Here is a 19,970-nt window from a genome sequence, read left to right as displayed (position 1 = left end):
GGGGAATGGGATTTAACAGTATAACTGTCATTAGAGTTTGTGAGCTGCATGTAAAGATCTTGAGAGTTTTATGGCTTACAATTTTAATGCAGCTGTGTATAAACGTCTTTTCTACATTCTGCTGCAATGTTAGTTTTATATCATGTGGAACTAAGCTATTTTACCTTCTATTTAAGCATATTCCCAGGTATCATTAAAAAAAACATTTTAAGCCAGATCTTGGGGCAAAATGTCAGCTAAATGCCCTGTTGATTATAAAGCTGTTTCTTCAAGCTATTTTCTGGAAAAGAGGACGATTTCTTATTGTACAGTTGTGTGGACACCACTCATGCTGACTTATCACCCCTATTTTCAATGCTTGTTTTCTCCAACAGAAAGGAGAGCCAAACTGCAGTATTTTTTCTCCAGAAACCACAGAGCAGCTGACCTTTGAGATTCCTCTGAATGATTCTGGCTCTGCTGGACTTGGTGTGAGCTTGAAAGGCAACAAATCTCGAGAGACAGGAGCTGATCTTGGGATTTTCATCAAATCAGTTATTCATGGAGGTGCTGCTTTTAAGGTATGGAAGAAGCACATCAGGAGCTGAATGTGTTAGAATACTGTCATTTCTATGGTGAGGGCTGAATCACACTTGAGAAGCATTGTAGGCATAAATACCTTTGTCACTCATTCCTTTGGGTGAACTACAAATATAACACTTTGTCTCATGGTTTCTGGGGTTGTGTGTGAAGCAAGAAAGTCTGCCAAAGTGAAAATGAACTGGTGCAAACCTTAGGGAACATTTGGATGCTGCAGGAAATGGGGAAGGGGAAGAAGGATAAGGATAGATATGAGTCGAGGCTGCTTCCAGCCTCCCCACGGCCTACAGGAAAAGTTTGATTGCTCAGTGACAGAGAAGTTGATACCTACAACTGTGCCTATAAATAAGAAACTCTCATAATTTTCTTATTTTTTTATTCAGAATATTTTTATTACTGTATTAAAAATGTGTCTTGGCAGAGCTTGATATCAGTTGTGCAGAAGTTATCAGTTGTTCCTGAGGTGGATTGAATTGGTAATATTAAATTGGTAAATGACAATATTATGAGCTGTTCTGTTCCTTCTAAGCACTGTACAAGGACTGTTGTATATTTTATTATTAAAAAGTATTTGACTTATTGTCTAATCTTTAGAAAAGCTGTTGACTGCATTTTCTTGCCCCAAATAAAACTTGGAAAAGGTAACTTCTCTGAATTGGAAACAAATTACTTAATCTTTCAGAGCTTGTGTGTTGAACACCTGTAGAACCATAATGTAATTTTTGTCTTTTATCTCAGCGATACCTTGCAGTTCTCTCGTCTGTAAAAATACCTTTTAATTCAATGTTATGTAAATTGCTCTACTGACATCAGCCTGCTGAGTAAGACAATTCACAGCATTAAAAATTCAGCGCTCATCTATTTACAGCACCTAGTAAATAGCAATAATCAAGGTTTTAGGTTTCATAAGAATTTTTAATAGTTCTTTGCTTCTGTTATTTACCTTTCCTAGTCTCACAGTTATTTCAAATAGCTTGGATCTTCATCTGATTGGATTACACCAGAACTGAGTTAACACACATTTGGCCAAATTAGGGCTGGATAAACTCAATTCATGTGTGTGTCTCCTGCAGAGTACGCCTCATTTTACTGTGGAAATGAGGCTGCCCTCTCTGTTTGCCCAGCTCCGTGTCCACACCAGTTGCAGGACAGTGCATTGCCATGGATAAACTCCTTGTTTTGGATAGCCAAGCTGTGGAGCCATATTTCATATTAGTGGGCTGACAGCCTGATTTGTCACATCACAGACCCATAAGACAACCTTTTCTCTGTATGTTTGCCACTCTCTATTCACCCACAGCAACTCATTCCAGAGCAGTTAATTTTGGTTTGAGATGTCTGCAGACTACTAAAGCAGAACTTCTGTGCTCACCCCTGAGTGAACAGGCACCATGACTGGGAGATTATTTTGTCTTGTGATGGCCTGTAGTCGTGACCTGTTCTCCATTCTACCTCATTATAACCCTTCCAGTAATTAGACCTGTGTTGTGGTAATGGATCTGAATGTAGGCTCCAGAGCAAATGAGACAGTAGCTGAGGCTCTGGCTTCAACCAGAACTGTTCAGAGACTCTGTCCTGTGTGCAAGTGCTCACAGAATGCAGTCATTTTGGCAGTGTTTTAAGACTTGCAGTCTACTGTTGTGTAATGCATGGAGAACAGCTGGCTTTCTTCTGTCTAATGACCTTTACATAGAACATAACCTAATCAGTGGGTATTAACAATTAATAAAATTTCTTGTATCAAATTAAAAAGTGTGCACATATTTGTGCATAAATATTTAAAGATGTCGTCCCATTGTCCTTATTTTAAATCTCTTCTTGGAGCAAGTTTTAAAATAAAAAGCCTTTCTTTCCAGCTGGTAGTTGTCCAGAGCCTTTTCCCATGCTATTCATTGGTATTCTCTGAAATGGATTATTATGGATTAAGACATGTGCATTTACTGTTCAGTGTACAGTGCTTTCTTGGGAAACTGCAACAGGCGGAAATCTTAATCTCACTGACATGAGAATTCTTTCACTATTTATCACTTCTGCGTTCAGAATTTAAATTTTTTTCAATATTGGTGTATCATGCTAATAGAAGTATGAACTTTATCCCCTTGTCTATATAGTCACTGCTTGTCCTTAGAAGAAGAAATGTAATACATAGAATTTCAACACATTTGTTTCACTGATAAGTAATTGCTCAATCCTTCTAATGCTGTATAAAGGTTTTGAGACATTAAGTTTCTTTTGCCCATGTGTTTCTTAGAATGAAGAGTAGACTGTGAGATGCAGACCATCTTTTTTTGTTACCATTACTTGTTATTGGCTTGATCCAAGGTCTGAAGACAGGCTAATAATATTTTTAATTTTTTTGATATATTAACACATTAATCTAGCTCTAATGTGTTAGTGGCAGTGCAAAGTGTAGTAGGGGACACTTTAAAAATCACAATGGAAAACTTAAGTATTTAATTCTATCTTTTTTGATTTTTCTTTTGTTCTAGCTAAATGTTTTAGAAACATGTCAATGCATGTAGCATCATGCCTGCTACAGTAAGACTCTGCCCTCTTCAATGCTCTGCCTACAAAATCAAACAAAATAAAAATGCCTTAAAAGTTCCAGGTTTGTACTCTAACACTGTATCCCACAGGAATAAAACCAGTTGCTTTTGCTGATTGTACCATCATGTCCCTTCTTAACATCTATTTTTTAACCATCCCTAAGATAAAGAGGTTACTTGAATACTTGTTTTTTTTGTCTATACAGAGCCTTTCATGTGAACAAACATCTTGACTGAGTTTAAATGCATTGTTATTTCCCCTAACTTTGGGGATTTCAGCCTTGCTCACCTCAAGACATCTTGGCTTTTCACTTACAATGCATTCCTGAGGATCAGGTACTTGCAGTCCACTGCAGCTGAAATGAAACAGAGCCATTACAAGAAATAATGTAATATTTTCTATGTGTGCATTTGTTCAAATGAAAATGGTGTAGCTTGAATGTCCTTGGTCCTTCTGAGTGTTGCAATAAACATTGCTCGTTGTGTGCAATGGATGGGGAAATTGGATAATTCCAATAATTGCCATTAGGGCATTTCTGACAGAAATGTCATTGGTGTGATAAGAGAAATAGCTTATTGTGCCTTGATTAAAAAGATAAGTCCCTGAAGATCATGGCATTCTATCTTCCTGCTCTACTGTAAATAGTGGGAGTCTTGTGAATGACTGTGAGGATATGGCAGCCATGTGGTGGTGGATTCTGCCCCTTGCTGTGAGTTGTCATAAAAAAACCAGCATTTTTTTAATAAGTGAGGGAAGAGTAACATCAACTTCTATTAGAATAGCTCACTTGCAGTTCCAGAGATGGCATTTGAAAACTGTTCTGCTGAAATGCCAAATGTTGTTTTCCTGCTCAAAAGCCACAAAGAAACCTACCTCTCAGAGATGAAAGAAGAAACGTGTTAAAACAACATTTAGCTTGTTTTGAGCCAAGCAGATTTTCATGCAGTTCAGGCTTCCAAACCAGGCCATAACACAAGGGATGTGAAAATCTGTGTTTGGAAACTGTTTAGACGTGGGGATTTTTTTTTCCTGGTCTCTAAAGAGGCGAAAGGTTTTTCTGTGAAGTAACTTCTGCCTGTTGTGTGAAAACAGCATTCAGCTGTCTTCTAGCCTGGCTTGTACAGGTGACTTAGCAAGTGTGGTTGATCAATATTTATGAATGATGCACATTTTTTTTTCTTCTATCACAATTGAAGTGTCAAATTCAAGTTGAATTTTTCATGTAAATGCTGCACATAACAGAGGGGCAAGAAGGGAGAATGTATCAAAAGAAGCCTTTTAAGAAAGTAATGTAATTAAAATATAAATAAAGTCTCATACAAAAGTACTACAAGAAAAATTGAAAATTGGGCCAATACAAAACTTTGTGAGGCTCAGTGATTAGTTTAAAAATGTGTGCTGTGTTCAGGGCAGTTGCATACTTAACTGATGTAGTCGTGACACGATGCATTTGGCATTGCATTTGTATAGACTTTAGAAACAGACTTTAACAGATATTTAATACATTGTAGTATTTTTTCCAGAAAGGAAAAACAGTAATCCAAGAAACTCTGAGACCATAGGGGGAGGACATGAGGACCTGTAAAATTTTCAAAGTTTTACAGAAATTTACAAAAAATAAATTTTGTTTTCCTCAAACTCCTGTTGCTCTGAATAGCTCTATTCATTTCAGCAAATTTTGATTGGACACAGAGGAATTACAGCATGTTCAAATAATAAAATTTTTGGTTCAGCAATTTTAACCCTTGTCTCCCCTAAACTTTAGCACTTGTGATGGCATCATTTATATATAGAGAAAGAGTGAGGTTAACTTACTAACTTTGGCTGTATGTACATTTAAGTTGGCATAAAATATTCAGCAGAGAGGTGGGAGAGATTTCAGTATATCTTCCAAATGGCCTCTCCGTTTTCTATCCTCCATTCCCATACCCTCTCAAGAAAAGTTTTATTTCTCTTAATTTTCCTTCTCTGAGTGACTCATTTCCTAATTATTTCCTTCCATCTTCTTGTCCATCCCAGTTTATTTTGGATTTTGTTATATACTGGTTTTTTTCAGCTTTGTGGTTATCTGTACTCTGCTGTAGTAATGATGATATGCAGTTCCAACAAAAATAACACTTAATAAAGCTGGGTGTGTCACAGCTACTGTAACTCACTCAAAAATGACTTCGACTTGGCAGCAGTAGCAGAATAGTGAATTGAACATCTTAGTTACAGAAAAAATAGAAATCAGATAGTATATATATTTTGTACTGCTCAGATGCATGAAATATGTAAACAGTTCAGATGAGTGCCTTATGAAGAGTTTGTGCTGAGCCTGTGAATCAGATTCAACTAAGCACTGTATTTCTGTGCAGGATCTTCCCTGTTATTGTTTCTTCACCACCTTCTATCAGATGTCTTTGGTTTCTTACTCCTTCTCCTCCATGTTTGAGGTCTAATGCTGACCTGATAATTGCGAACTTGACAAGCTTTGAAAGAAATTCCTCTGTCTCAATTAAATAGACCTTATTTTCTGGTTAGAGAGAAACGTCCATGGCATGCTGTTTTATGAAAAGAAATAAATCACAGATCATAATGACAACAGCAATAGGACTCCTAAATCACAAAATAGCAGTGTCCACAATTTTATTACACCCGCAATGTCACCTTGGCAAATGAAGCTGAATTACTTTTTCAAAGCATAGATTACTTGATATGGCTCAACCCTAATTTTGTTACTGGCAGCAGTTTTGGATGTTGTAAAATAGGGGTAGCATTAATTAGTAAGGATGCTTAAGTTTTAGTGACCATTCTGTACTGAAGACGCTGGCCCATGTGATGGCATGAGAATTGTCACAAGATACACACCAATAAGATTGTAAGACAAAAATTTTTGAGCTATGTCTTACCAGATCTTAATAGCAGATAATTATGCATGAAAAATACATTGTAGCACTCCTTTGTGGTTGCAGTGTGGGTACTAATAGTGTGGGCCCATTAAACTAACTAAAAGCTTCTTTTCCCTTTTTTTGAGGATGGGGTGGGTGGGTTGTTTTTTGTGTGGTTTGTATTATTTCGGTTTTGCGTGTTTGGTTTGGATTTTTTCTTAATTATTTAATTGTTTTAACTGATACAAATAAACTGTAAATGCAAGAAAAAGAGCAGTCTGTGCATGAATGACTATGTTTGTATTTGTAGTATGAACTCTTTACAAAAGTTTTGTGAATAAAGGAAGGCAATTGCCAATTACTGTAAAGAAAGTTATTTCTGGTGCTGTCCATTCTTTTATTTATTAAGTTATAGGAGCAATGGCTGATTGTCTGCATCGTGCTTTCCCATATGTAGCACCTCTGCTTATTAATTCCTGGGGTTTTTGAAATTGTCTCCGTTTGTCACTCGCAGGACGGTCGTTTGCGAGTGAACGATCAGCTGGTTGCTGTCAACGGGGAGTCGCTCCTGGGCAAGTCCAACCATGAGGCCATGGAAACCCTCAGGCGCTCCATGTCCATGGAGGGCAACATTCGGGGCAGGATCCAGCTGGTTGTGCTCCGCAGGCTGGAGGTGCACACAGAGGTGAGGCAGGAAATGCATTTATTAGATCAATGTTGTTCCTGTCCTGGTGGTTTTGCACATCAGACATGATGGCTCAAGTCCTGGTCGCAGAGAGCTTCTCCTGGCAGAATTAATTCTACCCTGGAGAAAGGACTCACTAATTGTTTCTGGTTGATATCTCCTGGTCTTGCTGTGCTTGTTGCCTCTTTAAAAAGTTGCCTCTTATTTTGATTCAACAGGTATTGGAACAAAAGAAAATATGATTCCAAAAAAAGTTAATTTAGGATTAATATATTGATGTAGTTTTGACTATTTGCTATCTCCTCAAGACAATTGCTTGGATACAGGCCATTTAAATTATTCTGATTTCATTTGTTGCTATAATCAGAGACCTGAATATCTTAGTATGACTAGGATTTTGCTTTACTCTTGCTTTTTCTTTTTCATTAGCACTTAATGTATTTTTTGAGTGTGTTTTTCTGGACTTGTCTTGCTTTTTTTTTTTTCTTTTTCTCTTGACCTTCAAGGTATAAAATATTTTACTTTTCCTGGTCAGATGAAGATTTCTTCTGGATGGGTTTCTGAGTTAAGATAAAATCTATTTAAGTAAGGTAACAAAATAAGGAAAGAAACTATTTTAACTACTATGTTTTCTAGACATCATATAAATTGATGTTTGCCAGTCACTTCTTATTTTGAAAAAGATTAAGATTTTATGATTTCCCTTGCTCCCTCTTTCATTCATGCATGCGCACACACATATGCACACTCTTTTCTCATCTTTACGTAGATAATATACATGTATACTGTCTGCCTTGTCTAGTCACACCAGTTTTAATTTTAACTTTTTAGCAAATATTTTTAAAAGTTTTAAATACTGGTAGAGTTCTTTAAAATGAAAGTACATACAAGTAGATTTGGGGTGTAAAAGGTTGTTATAAATCTCATTATAGAATTCCAAGATATTTCAAGCTTCTTATTTAATGACCGTTACTGGAACATTTTAAAAACAATCTTGTTTCTGGCTGTATTTGCATAAAATTCCAGAGGGAGGAAGAGGATGCAGGTGTCTTGTAATTTAATTGACTCTTAAATATTTTTCTGATAACTTTCTATGTAATTTACTATCATCATTTATTGATTGAGAAATGGATTTAGAAATATATGACTTCCCAAATATTACACTCTTACTTTGTTGGGAGGACACTTTGGAAAAGCCTTATAATGTCAGTTGTGCCAGGAAAATATGAAAAGTATCCATTAGCTATTCTGGAAGATGTTAGAGGAAAACACATTTTTGCTTTCCTTTTATATGTGACAGCATCCTGCTGTAAGGAAGAATTATGAAGTATATGTTATATTTATTGTGCACTTTTGGGATATAAGAAAGATATCCCACTTTCAAAGAAGCTTCAGTCCTGCTGAAGTTGAAGCTACTTCTTTTTAAAAAGCTTCCAATCAAACATCAGATTGACCTAGTAGAAGTATGAGGCTGCTTTTTATAGTTAAGTGTATCATTTTGAATATTATCCAGATGTATGAAGGAGGTAAATAATCTTGACTCATGCCCTATGAAGAATGCATAATGAGGTCTTGATTGAATCAAATTCATTTTAGACAGGAATTAATTTTTATAGGATAGTCTTTGCGTTCAATTGTAATTCCATTTCAGTCTGGAGACTGCAGCAGAAATGGGTTGGTGCCCATTCTTCCCTTTCCCCAAAACAGCTACCCAAGCACTGCATCTCAGCTTGGCAGAAGGACAATGTGCTTAGAAATACATTATTGTTTTTATTGGGCAGGACACTAATGGAGGTCTTCCATGACAGCTATGTTTTATAAGCTGAATACTCGAATTAGGTTGGTTACTGATCAGTTGTTGGGATATTGATTGTGTCATTTATCAAAGAGCTGGAAAAGCAGATTTGTTGTTGCTGTTAATTCAAGGCTCCTTATCCCACTGTGTCTCCAGTGGATAGTTTAAAAAAGCAGTAAATGTGGACTTTAAAACCTAAGGAAGCTGATGTAAACTGAAGACTCCAGTTTCAAGAGGAAACACAACTGTCAGTGTCTGTGTGGTGTGTGAGTGTGTTTCTGTATGGAGGTTGAAATACCCTTTTCAAATGGCTGATTCTGCACTGAGGAAAAGAGAATTTTACACATGCCGCCTGTCCACTAAGCTTAAATTTGAAGCCATATTGTCACCATGAGTATCTCGGCACTGATTTCTGTTCTGAGGTGCAATTTTTCCATTTTATTAAGCTTATTTTCATTGTATTTATTCAATCACTATTTTATTGCAATTTTATTTTTTTAAGTTACATTATTTTATTTTTGTTATTAAGCTTGAAAAACAGGTTGCAAGGAGGTGTAACATGCTGTCCTTCCTTATGTCTTGGTTTGCAGGCAATCACTTGCCAATATATCAAGCCTCTTGCATCATTTTAAAAATAGCATGGATTAGATACATGCATTTCTTCTGTAGATATGACTATGGAATTTAAAAATATGTATATTTAGTATAACATTTGCTGACATAATGAACATGCAGTTTAAAAATAGAAGCCAGTTGGATCCCACTTCAAAAAAACAGATATAAAATCACAGAACATATAAAGGTTGCTTTGAAAGCTAGCCATAATATTTCCTCTGTGTGGGTTTTTGGTTTTCCCTGAATAATGACTACGGAAATGTCTTTCTGGGTCTGTCCCAGCTTTAGAAACTGTGATTTTTATTTTTATTTTTTTTCCCAACTTTTTTCCTTTCAGCAACTGCTCAGGAGAATAAATTAGGCACTATGGCCTGTATGGGGGTGGGGGGTAGGAAATGTCTCAAAAGGAAAGCTGACTAGAGGTGTGACAGGAGTTTGTTTAGCTGCTAGCCAGAAGACCTGCGTTTGGGAGTTTGGTGTAACTCCTTACTTGCAAAACTGTTCTAGTGTGTGATCATCAGAACATATGCACTCAGTCTCAGAGAGAAGGGAACCAGCTGGCTGGCAGAAAAATACCATTGGCATTGCCCATGTTCTTGTGTTGACAATGTCACAAGCTGCCCTCCCAGATGGAGAATTTGAATGAAGCCAGTTGTGGGTCATAAAAAAAATCTTCGTTTTTGTGCATCATTCTTAATGGTTGTTATTGCTTGGATGTTGTTATTTCACGGTAAGCAAAACCAGCCTGCAGTTTTGAAGAGGTCTCTCAAGTTTCTCATTTGAGAGGAGGCAATATACAGTGAACACATTATATCCCAGTGTCCATGCACTGTCTGCAGTGATGGATGCTCTTCTGCATTGTTGAATATGTAAATTTTATGTTGCAATATGTGGTTCTGTTTTTCCCTTAGGAACGCTCAGACCAGGGAGTCTTTCAAAAATCAGCCTTTGATGGGAGTCATAACTTTGCAGCTGCTTCCCGGCGCAATGATACCATTCTCCAGCAATTTGTAACGTGCAGTCCTCAGGAAGGAATAAAAGGTAGTCTCTACGTATCCATCTCTTTGCTGAGACAGAGAGTGCTTTGTGGTTTTGTTTCCTGAAATTCACAGCCACCAAAAGCAGTTAATTAGTGTAAGTGCACACTATGTTACTTTGAGGCTTGAAGATCCAGCGAGGGTGGGAGAGCTGACTCAGAAGTTGTGAATGAGATTCCTGGCACAAATTCCAGTTTAAGTAACAGTTTCTAGCTCGCTGCCCCAACACGTAAGGCTGGATAAAAAACAAATGATGAGTGCAAAATATATGTTGTCAAAATGTTTATTTTCTATATATCTTTAATGAGCGCAATGATTTTTTCATTTAATTTCTAGATTATGTCCTAGGTTATTATAAGCTTAATTAATTTATACTAAAACATGATGTTCGAAAAGTGCACTTGCTTATTTTAGACTTTAAGGTAAAATTTGTTCAAAGGTTAGAAACATTCCCTTAATTTACAAATTGGAATTATATTAATGAACTCATTAAAAAGCATTAGGTAATTGTGTAAATTGTGCAAAGAAAACCTACATGTGCGAGCATATGGAAGCATGCAAGTAAGAGCAGTTAAGGCCACTTCTGTTCCTGTCTTTTTTCATTTCTGATGGCATACTGTACTATCTGTCCAATTTGCTCCTGACTCAGCAAGGTACTAGTTATTTGAAAAGTTTAAGTATTTGAGATGGTCTTGACCCCTATCCTTTAAAGTGTGCTCTCATTCTTCAAGTCAAGCACATAGCTAAATACTTTTCAGTAGGAAAAAAAGATTTTCTTTGATGTAGTTGAATTATGCATGATCTTTCCCACTTTTCCTAGACAACTGTGGAATCACAGTAGCCTGCAAAAAGTAATTTCATAGGCTGCTGTGATGACTGTGTGGGGTACTTTTAATCAAAACCAAAGAGCCCTTATCTGTAAAATTCAAGAGAAACTCATAGAATTTAGGGGTAACTTATTTGTGTTGACTTCAATATTTTTGTGGTGTGACTCCAGGCAAAGAGTTAGGTGTAGTCTGAAGCACTGTAAGTATTCAAAGGTCAGATCTTTTTGCTTAGATCTACCTTATGTTTTTCTTGTATGGAATTTACACTCATTCTATAGTTTCAGGAGAAAAGGGTCCAATCCTTAGAACTAGCCTGCTCTGTAGAGTTGGGCATTACCAAAGATATATCAGAAAACAGCAAATACCTTTAAATGCTTCCTTAAAAACCATAAGAGTAAATGCTCTGAAGCCATTGATGCAGATGAATGGCAACTGCTAATCTGTCACTTGAATTCCAAACAAAGTATGTGGAAGAGTTGTACTTTCAGATAAGGATTCTTCAAGTGCAATCCAGAAATCAGGATGGCTAGTTTTCAGCTCAGTCATAAAATTATTTTAAATAGGTATCTTTTTAATTAAAGAATTATGGTAAGAAGGCATTATAGCAAAAAAAGTGATGGCCTCAGAAGAGAATGTGTGAGATGTGAAAAGGAAGCTTTGGAGTGCTGCTGGCACAAGGAGGGTTTGGCGTGGCTGGGTCTTCACAATCGTGGCTTGGGTAGTGACTGCAACTGGAGTTGGTGGACGAGAGATGACAAAGAGGTTGCTACCACGTGCTCAGGATATCATTGTATTGCAATTTCTGTTGAAGATTTTGTGTTTGATGAGTAAAATTTCAGTGATCTTAATGGAAAACTGTATAGGCACTTGTAGCAGGAGGGTTGCGGGACGGCTCTGATAAGAAATTGTTTTGGTGAAAGACAATTTGGGCTTAACACATTTCTGCAACGTGTGAGACTAATTTGTCTTATTTTGAAATCATAGTATTAATTATTATTGAGCTAATGCTCATTCTGCTTTCCATATGAGCCTGTCACCTATTTCCTTCTATCACTGGTTTAAATAATTTTTTGCATTGTTTCTTAAAAAGTTTTGTCCTCAGTGTTTCAAGCATCTGTGAGGGTGAAACCCTTTTCCTGTGCACAGCCTTCCTTTATGAACTTTTGGTTGTATGTCTGTTTAAGGACATGAGCCACAGACCTAGTGATCTTCTTTTGTCAGGCAGGAACAGATCCTTATACATGCTCACAGTGTGCCATCCACATCTTGAACATAGAAGTGCAATTGGTACATTTTTGCAAAGAATAGTAAAACAGGGAAGAGATTTTTAACATAATATGGGATTTGATGTAAGAATTTAATGTAGGAGCTATATTATGTTTCATAAAATGTCACTTTCTTAATTAATGTTTTCTAATAAGTTATTTCCAGTACCATTCACTGCTCCTACCAATAAAATTCTTATAAAAGCTCAGCAAAAATACGCTGAAGCTTGGCCTGCTAATATTGCTGTCTGTTTTAAGAGTCTTTTTTATTATACATGAGCAAGAAAAAGTCTGGGGAAAAGTGCTTATAGCCAAAACATTAAATTTTGTCTTGCCTGTGGATGTTTAAATAAAGGGGGAGGGAATAGTGATCCAATATTGAAATGCCAGTGTTTGTTCTATTTTTGCATGAATAACACTTGCTGCCTTCAGGTCCTCACTTCTTTTGCTGCCAAGCTGTTTCACGGTGTTTTTTAGAACAATCTCTTTGAGAATTGATACTTCAGTGCCAGCAGCTTTACATTTCTGGTGTTGAAAGATTACTGGAATGTGTTTCATTAGAGGTTCTGATATATTTCTTATAACCCTATATTATAAATAGTTATAGGGAAAATGCTGTCATCTCTCTGTTAAGCAGCAAAATAATCAAACTTTCTCTACTACCAGAGACTGCCGAATCCTCATGGTTATACAAGCACCTCTGTTTTCATACATATGTGGTAACATCAAGATAGAAAATTAATTATTTAGGTTTTCCTTGTAAGTGCTGCACATGTCTTACAGACACACTCAGTTTTTACTCTGCCTGAGTTACTCTTTTTTACTCTCTTAGTCTATTTAATATCTGAAAATTCAGTGCATTTTATCCAGTGCTTAGATTTATCTGGATCTGTTAGGGTCATTTCCTGAGGTCTTGAACATGGAGCCAGTGACTGCCCCTTAGGTTAAATTCTCTCATTCTCTGGCTCCTGCTCCCATTTTACTGGGAGCTGTAATCCCTTGTGATCATTTCCGATTCACTGAGGAAGTCTGACGTTTTTCTGTGTGTATCCTTTTGCTACTGTAAGAAAAATACCAGTGGTAGCCCATGATCAAACAGCCTTGGTGAAATGATGTACCAATTACTGTGAATCTAAGTTAGTATAACTACATGATATGCTCAGTCTCTTGCCATGGCTATAGGAGTCTGCTCAGAAAGGCTAACCAACCACAGTGTAAGTGTGGTGTAGTTCTATTTCTTTTTTAGTTTGTTGGGGTTTTTGTGGGTTTGGGGTTTTTTTTCCTTTTTTCAGGGTGCAAGAAGCCCATGTGTATATGTAAGGTAGCATACCTGTATTTTACATCAGAGTGACAATTATTTTTTAAGGTCTCATTAAAGCTTTCTTCCTCATCTGCTTATCCTCACTTTCTTTTGATGATGCTCACGCTTTTCCTGAGATACAGGGTTTGAGCTATTTTTTATTAGAAGGCTATCCAGACAATAGGAATTTTATAGGATTCTTGAGCTAATACAATAGGTTTGTGGGGGTTGTTTTTTGTTTGTTTGGGGTTTTTTTGGTGGGTTTTTTTTTTGGTGGGGGGGGAGTTTTCGGTTGGAATTTTTTTCCCCAATATTTTTTTGTTTGCTATATAAGTACTTTTATCCCATAAATATCATCTCTTGCTTTCTCCTTTGATCCCTCCTTGCCAATCCTTTTTCTCTCAGGTTAGGTTAGTGCTTTCAGATAGGATTGTACAAAAAGACTGCCAACATTCCATGCAACAGAACAGGTCATATTAAAGGGTGGCATGTCATTATTATTAGATTGCTTACCTGCCATTGAAACCCAAGGAAGTGTCCATATTTCCTGTTAAGTTTGGGAGGGGTGAAGACATATTCTACATTGAAAAATGGAGGGACTTTTTCTTAGATGGTACCTTTGGGTTGAGAAGTGGATTTACAGGACAGTAATGAGCTGGCCTACAGTGAGCACAGCAGTCTTACTAAATATTGCAGGTATTTAAGTGTTGTTGCTTAGCAAACCACTGAATGGTTTGACTAGTTTATATTTGTCTTTGTAAAAAGTAATTTTCTAGTGTTAGCTGGATGCTGTTTGTAAAGGTAAAGCAGCAGTTGCAGTAATAGTAGGAAAGTGACGACTGTAATTAAGAAATGCCTCTTTATTCTCTTGCTATGGAATAATAGAAATTTTTCTTCTTCTGATCTCTTTGCTGAGAATATGGTTCTCTCCTGTACATCAAAGGTGATAAATGCTCCTCATCAAAGGGACTGAAATAATGAACCTACAATCAGTCTGAATGCAGCTATGGAGAAGTTAAAAATGGAGTAAAGTGCTCCACTAAAATGGAGTAAAGCAATTTGTGCCTTGCACTCAACTTCACTATAAGCACAAAGTTCCCCTATATTTACCTTTAATTATATATATGCAAATCTGAAAATCAGCTCTTCAGGAAAATCCCAAGGGGTGTATTTTCTGCTTGGTGTGATTTTAATTCTAGTTTAGTTAGTTTAGGGATTTGAATAATTTGTGATTTACTTCAGCATTGCTTGAGGCCTTCCAGTCATCAGTCAGTGAACTGGTGTAATGTAGTTGTTTCTGCAGGTTATTTAACTCCTTTCTAAATTTTGTTTCAGAGTTTCCAGTTTCTGATCGTGGCAATGGTGAAAATGAAACACCTCCACCTCTCCCACCACATCCTAGTGAGGATCTACTGAATGAGGATTATAATCACAGGTTGGACTTTAGCTCTTCTTAATAGTTACAGCACTAATTGCTCAGTAGTGGTTGTGATAATAGTTCTAATTGATTATAAAACCTCTTTTTTTTTTTGTTATTTGTACCACTTTCTTTGGCCACTTCTAAGGTCTTTTAACATAAGCTGTGAATGTTATTTTAGCATTTAGTGTGTTCTTCATTTCAGTTGTACATAAGCTGCAGTATGCTTGCTATACATGATAGATGATACCTGCCGTGTGTTCAGTGAAACAAAAAAAAATCTCAAAGCATAATTCCAATTAAAAAAAAAGCTAATTTAAAACTGTACTATGGGTGCAATGTGTAAATGCTGTATGAAGTCTCTTAAAGCTTTAAAAGTCCAAACCAAACACAGTTTGTAAGAAACTGAATCTCCTTATGTCACATGATGATATTATTGACTTTACAAAATGAATTTTCAGTAAATCTGAACATTGAAATGTGTAGGAGAAAAATTAACACTTTACCAGTTGTAAAGGTATTGGGTAGATTTTTCAGATACTTCTGCAAAGCCTGCCATGCTTGATAGCAGCTATAATCTCCAATTTCCTTAGTAAATACAGAAGTTTGGAGGTGCAGAAAAAAGAGTAAACATGTAGAAGTTCACAATGGCTCATTCTCTCTATCTCAAGTAGCACAGGATTCAAATGAAAGGCATAATTTCAGCCTCTCCTGATGATGAGGAATGTAACCAATCCTGATGATGATGCTGAAATGCACCATTGAACATTGTTTCCTCGTTTGCTGTGTGTTCAATTTTGATAGTCATGCATCTACTGCAATGCTATTAAGGAAGTATGCATTTCAGCTAGAAATGTAGCCATGTGTCTGTCCTTGTGTGCTGGGGTATGAGTGAAAACTACCCTTAAGTGATTGCTTGCATCAAAGAGTAGATATATTTTATTATGGATACCTTGAATGCTTTATACAAGACTTTCATATCTATTTTCATTTTGCTAACAAAGAGTAATTACACTAGAATAATTTTGTTATTTCTGGTCTCCCAGGCAGGTACATATGACATGATAAACAAGTCTACACAGATCAGTGCAATTCAGCATTACATTCTTAACTGCAGTTGGTTGTTAGAATCTGTTCCTAATTTTTCCAGCAAACTCACAGAAAAACATTCTCTTAAATGCTAATGATGTATTAAAATGGTGATGAATTTACAGGTCCTTTGTTTCACCCTGGCTTTTCCAGTGTTGTATTGTTTTTCCATTTAGAACTAAAGTTCTCCTGAAATTGAATTGCTGTATCAAGTCACACTGATTTCACTGAAATTGCATTTCAACAAAATGAATAGGAAAATACTTAGGAAAGTACTTTGACACTGCAAAACAAAACCCTTTGAGCTATTTTGAACTAAGGATTTGGAAAACAAAAATATTTTCTTGCTTAAGAATACTTCAAAGAATAATAATTTCTGTTTCTAATCAAAAAAGAGACACGTAGGATTTCAGATTGCATTGAGCTGTTGCATTTTGAGCTGAAACTTACTTGGAGTTTCACTCAGGTTGCAATTTTGAAATGTTTAGAAAGTTGCCTTAAGGTAAAAGAATTGAAAAAAAAGACCAAAACAAAATAAAAATCAAAGCAAGCAAACACAATAGCCTGGAATTCTTCAGTTGTAGCACGCTCCATAAGACCTCCAGCCTCTGCTTAAGTGGTGCAAGGCTATAAAGTAATTTCATATTAGCAGATGAAGTAGAATTGATCCAGGTACATAGGTACATTGCAGTATTTCTCCAACATTCTGTAGCATGTTATTTGGAAATGCAGTTGTTAGATAGAACTAGCAAAATGAAAAGAAAGTTATTACTGATCATTTACATTTATATTTCTTTCTGTGATGAGAAATCAAGTGACTGAAAGTCTTAAGTTTCAGAAAAGGAAGTTGAGGATCAATATCTGATTTGAAAAATGCATGCTGTAAGCAACTGGAGAAAGAAACATGTATATTTGTGCATTCTTTAATTAGTTCACTTGTGGTTTGAACTGGTACCTTAACATTTTACATAACTTTTCTTTTTCTCCCTACAGCCCTATCATAAATTCAGCAGTGCACTTAACAGATCAGCACATCAACTTCAGATCTTTGACACCAGCCAAGCAGTCTGAATCAATTAATCTGAAAGCCTCAAAAAGCATGGATCTGGGTAAGAAGGGCTGGGGTGACACACAGGTCAGCTTTTTAGCCTTAGCCCATCTGCACCATCTTTGTTTCTTGCTTTTGTTTCTTTAACATCAGGGAGTAAGTTCTGCAGAGGAGCTGCAGTGAGGGGACAATGGTCAGCCTCCTCTAGCAGCTATTTGCAAATACACTTTTATTGGAGCTGAAGAAAGTTTGTTGGTTTTTTGTTTGGTTGGGGTTTTTTTTTTCCTTTTTGTAAAGGCCCATTGTATTGAAATACTAGCTGAGGAAAAGGGGGAATGATGGAAAAATGAGCTGAAAAAATGCTGTACAAGTTTTGTATGTCTAAAATATAAAGCAAAGCCAGCAATCACAAAAATAATTTCTTTTATAAAATATAAATGATTGTAAAACTACGCTGGACAAAGGGTAACATTCCTAACACAAGTTGTTTATTTCTTCATTGACAATGACACAGGCAAAATGTTGCAGTAGGTCTTTATAAATGCTTGAAGGATGTAAGGTTATGGTTCTCTACCCATCCATGCTGTGCAGGAAATCTTGCAGGGGGATGAAGTAGAAAGTAAAAGGCTCTTTCAATACCAGGAAAACATTTGCAGGTGGAAGATTGAAGGGTTATTGCAGCTGAAAAACCAAGCCATGTTTTAATGAGGGTTCAAGAAAGCTTGTTAAGTCTCAAAAGAAACCAAATAAGGTTTGCTTTTTCCTTTTTATTCTTCTTGGCCACACTCACTCTTTATCTGTTGCTTGGTTGTTTCGGTTTTTTTTTTTTTTTGGAATTCCAGTGTTGATGGGGAAACTTTGAGGACTACCATTAGGATGTCTTTAATAATAGATCAGATTTGCCACACCATTAATAGAAAATGATTCATTTTATATACAGTTTCAAGGTAGCTTTTTCTTAACTTGCAGGGTTTTTTTTTTCCCATGAAGTGTTCCAGACTGGTCTTAGGTTTTGTATTGTTGATTTTTATTGTCATCTTAGTAGGGTATTCTGATGTAACATTGAATGTGTGTACTCCTCTAATGGCGTGTAAGGAAAGCCAGGCAGTTGCTAATGCATGAAATGCCTAAGAATGGATGTGAATTAATTGAAGAAAGGTCTTAAGGCAGAATTGTAACACTACTGCATGACCAGCCAAAACATGTCATTTGCTCTTCTGTTCCAGTGTTTTAATGAAGAGTTATGGATTAGGTATTTTTAAAGAATGAAAATGCTGCTCAAAAAATGATTAGATTTACAGACTTGAGTCAAACCATATATTGTATGTAGTCTACTAGAAAAATGAATGTTCAACTTTACTGAGCCTTCTTTTAGAAAGGTTTGCTTCCAGCTCCCACAGAATTCCCAGGAAAGAATGCTCATGAACACCAGTGTAAAATTAGTCAATTGTGTATGAGATCATATTCAGAACTGCCAGGTAACTCATACTTCAAGTTCTATACACAATCTGTTCCTGACACCCAGGAGCAATGCTTTGAGAATATACATGAGTCACTAAATCATGGTGGCTACAAACGAAAATAAAATTGGATGCAAAAATAAAACAAAAATTAGACACAAATGTATCTTTTAGAGTGTTCAAAAATTGTTGCTGTAGAAGGTAGCTGTTGAAAAGTCCCCTTGTGTTATAAAAGTAAAAAATAAAATGGGCAATAACCAGTCTGATTGAATATGTGAAGGTAAATCTGTTTGAGGCACGCATATAAGGAGTTGGAGGAACTATGAAAGATCTGCACCATATTGTTTTATAAATAACAATAGATGAAGTAAAACTCCTTGCACATAGCTTGGCAGTTAATGAAACTGAGGAAGATGAAAGCTGGGACCTTTTACAGTCATTCTCTAGCAAGCAGTGAAGTACCATGTTTGGCCTTTTGAAAGACTTTAAGCAGAAGCTGCTGTCTGAAAGAGAAAACGGAACAGAAAAATGAAAATCTCAAGTGAAGTAACTGCAACATAAAGTGCTTCAAATACATATAAAATCCCAATAGTTTGATATAAAAAAATGTGCTTCTAAATAAAGCATTCAGATAATAGACTTTCCAGAATGGGTTTTTGGGAAAGCAAAGTTATTTCTTAGGGATTTTTTGCTTCCTTCTTGCTTAACCGCAGTCATGACCAATAGTAACTTCTCACCCCAGCATGGAGCTGTGTACCCATACTGATTTCAGTGCACTGCTAAAAAAAAAGGAAATGGGAGAAATGTCCTTTCTCTAAGAAGATCTAGGCCCTATTTTTCCAGTAGTCATGGGACACTGTCCACTTATTGCATTTCTTTTGTTCTCAAGTTCTGCCTGTCCTCTCAAAAATAAATCTGACAGGATGAACAGAGAAAACCACAGAACTGGAGTCCAGGAGGAGAGCTCTGAGACCTTAGAACATGTGATGTAGATGCAGTTCCTTTCTTTTTAAACCAAGTTGCCTCTGAATCGTGTGTCTCCACAGATCTGTGAAATCACCTAGAGGTTGGGTCTAGAGACCCAGAATGACAATCACAAATTCAGCAGACAACAGAATTTGTCTAATACAGGGCAAGAATGTACTGCTACTCACTTCGGAAACATTCTACTTCACCTTGAAATGAGTGTAATGCACCCATTGCTCAATTACAAGGTTACAAAGGCCAGGATTGCTTAATGACATTGTCATGCAAAGGATCATCTAAGGTGGGTAACATTTTACACAGAGAAAATCCAGATATTACTATGGATTGTGAACCTTATGTGAAAATAAATGAATAATTAATTCATTAAATTAGGGAGCTAGTGAAATTGTGTAGTGAGGGTCTTCCTGGCTTTGATGAGGCCTGATGTATATACAAGAGGCAAATCTGTA

At 36.4% G+C, this 19,970-nt stretch overlaps 1 protein-coding gene across 1 annotated transcript in view; it reads left to right on the top strand.

The window, feature by feature from the left end:
• PARD3B (par-3 family cell polarity regulator beta) overlaps nt 1–19,970 on the top strand; it is a 393,422-nt gene that overhangs the window by 197,688 nt on the left and 175,764 nt on the right. The window contains exons 11-15 of the mRNA XM_030951868.1: nt 375–560; nt 6,511–6,681; nt 10,003–10,132; nt 14,856–14,955; nt 17,020–17,135. Coding sequence (XP_030807728.1) covers nt 375–560; nt 6,511–6,681; nt 10,003–10,132; nt 14,856–14,955; nt 17,020–17,135 — 703 coding nt within the window. The remainder of the gene's footprint in view (nt 1–374; nt 561–6,510; nt 6,682–10,002; nt 10,133–14,855; nt 14,956–17,019; nt 17,136–19,970) is intronic.

This window comes from Camarhynchus parvulus, chromosome 7 (genome assembly GCF_901933205.1).
Source record: "Camarhynchus parvulus chromosome 7, STF_HiC, whole genome shotgun sequence".
NCBI classification, from domain to species: Eukaryota; Metazoa; Chordata; class Aves; order Passeriformes; family Thraupidae; genus Camarhynchus; species Camarhynchus parvulus.
The sequence above is the reverse complement of the archived record's forward strand: the minus strand, read 5'-3'. Positions and strand labels throughout refer to the sequence as shown.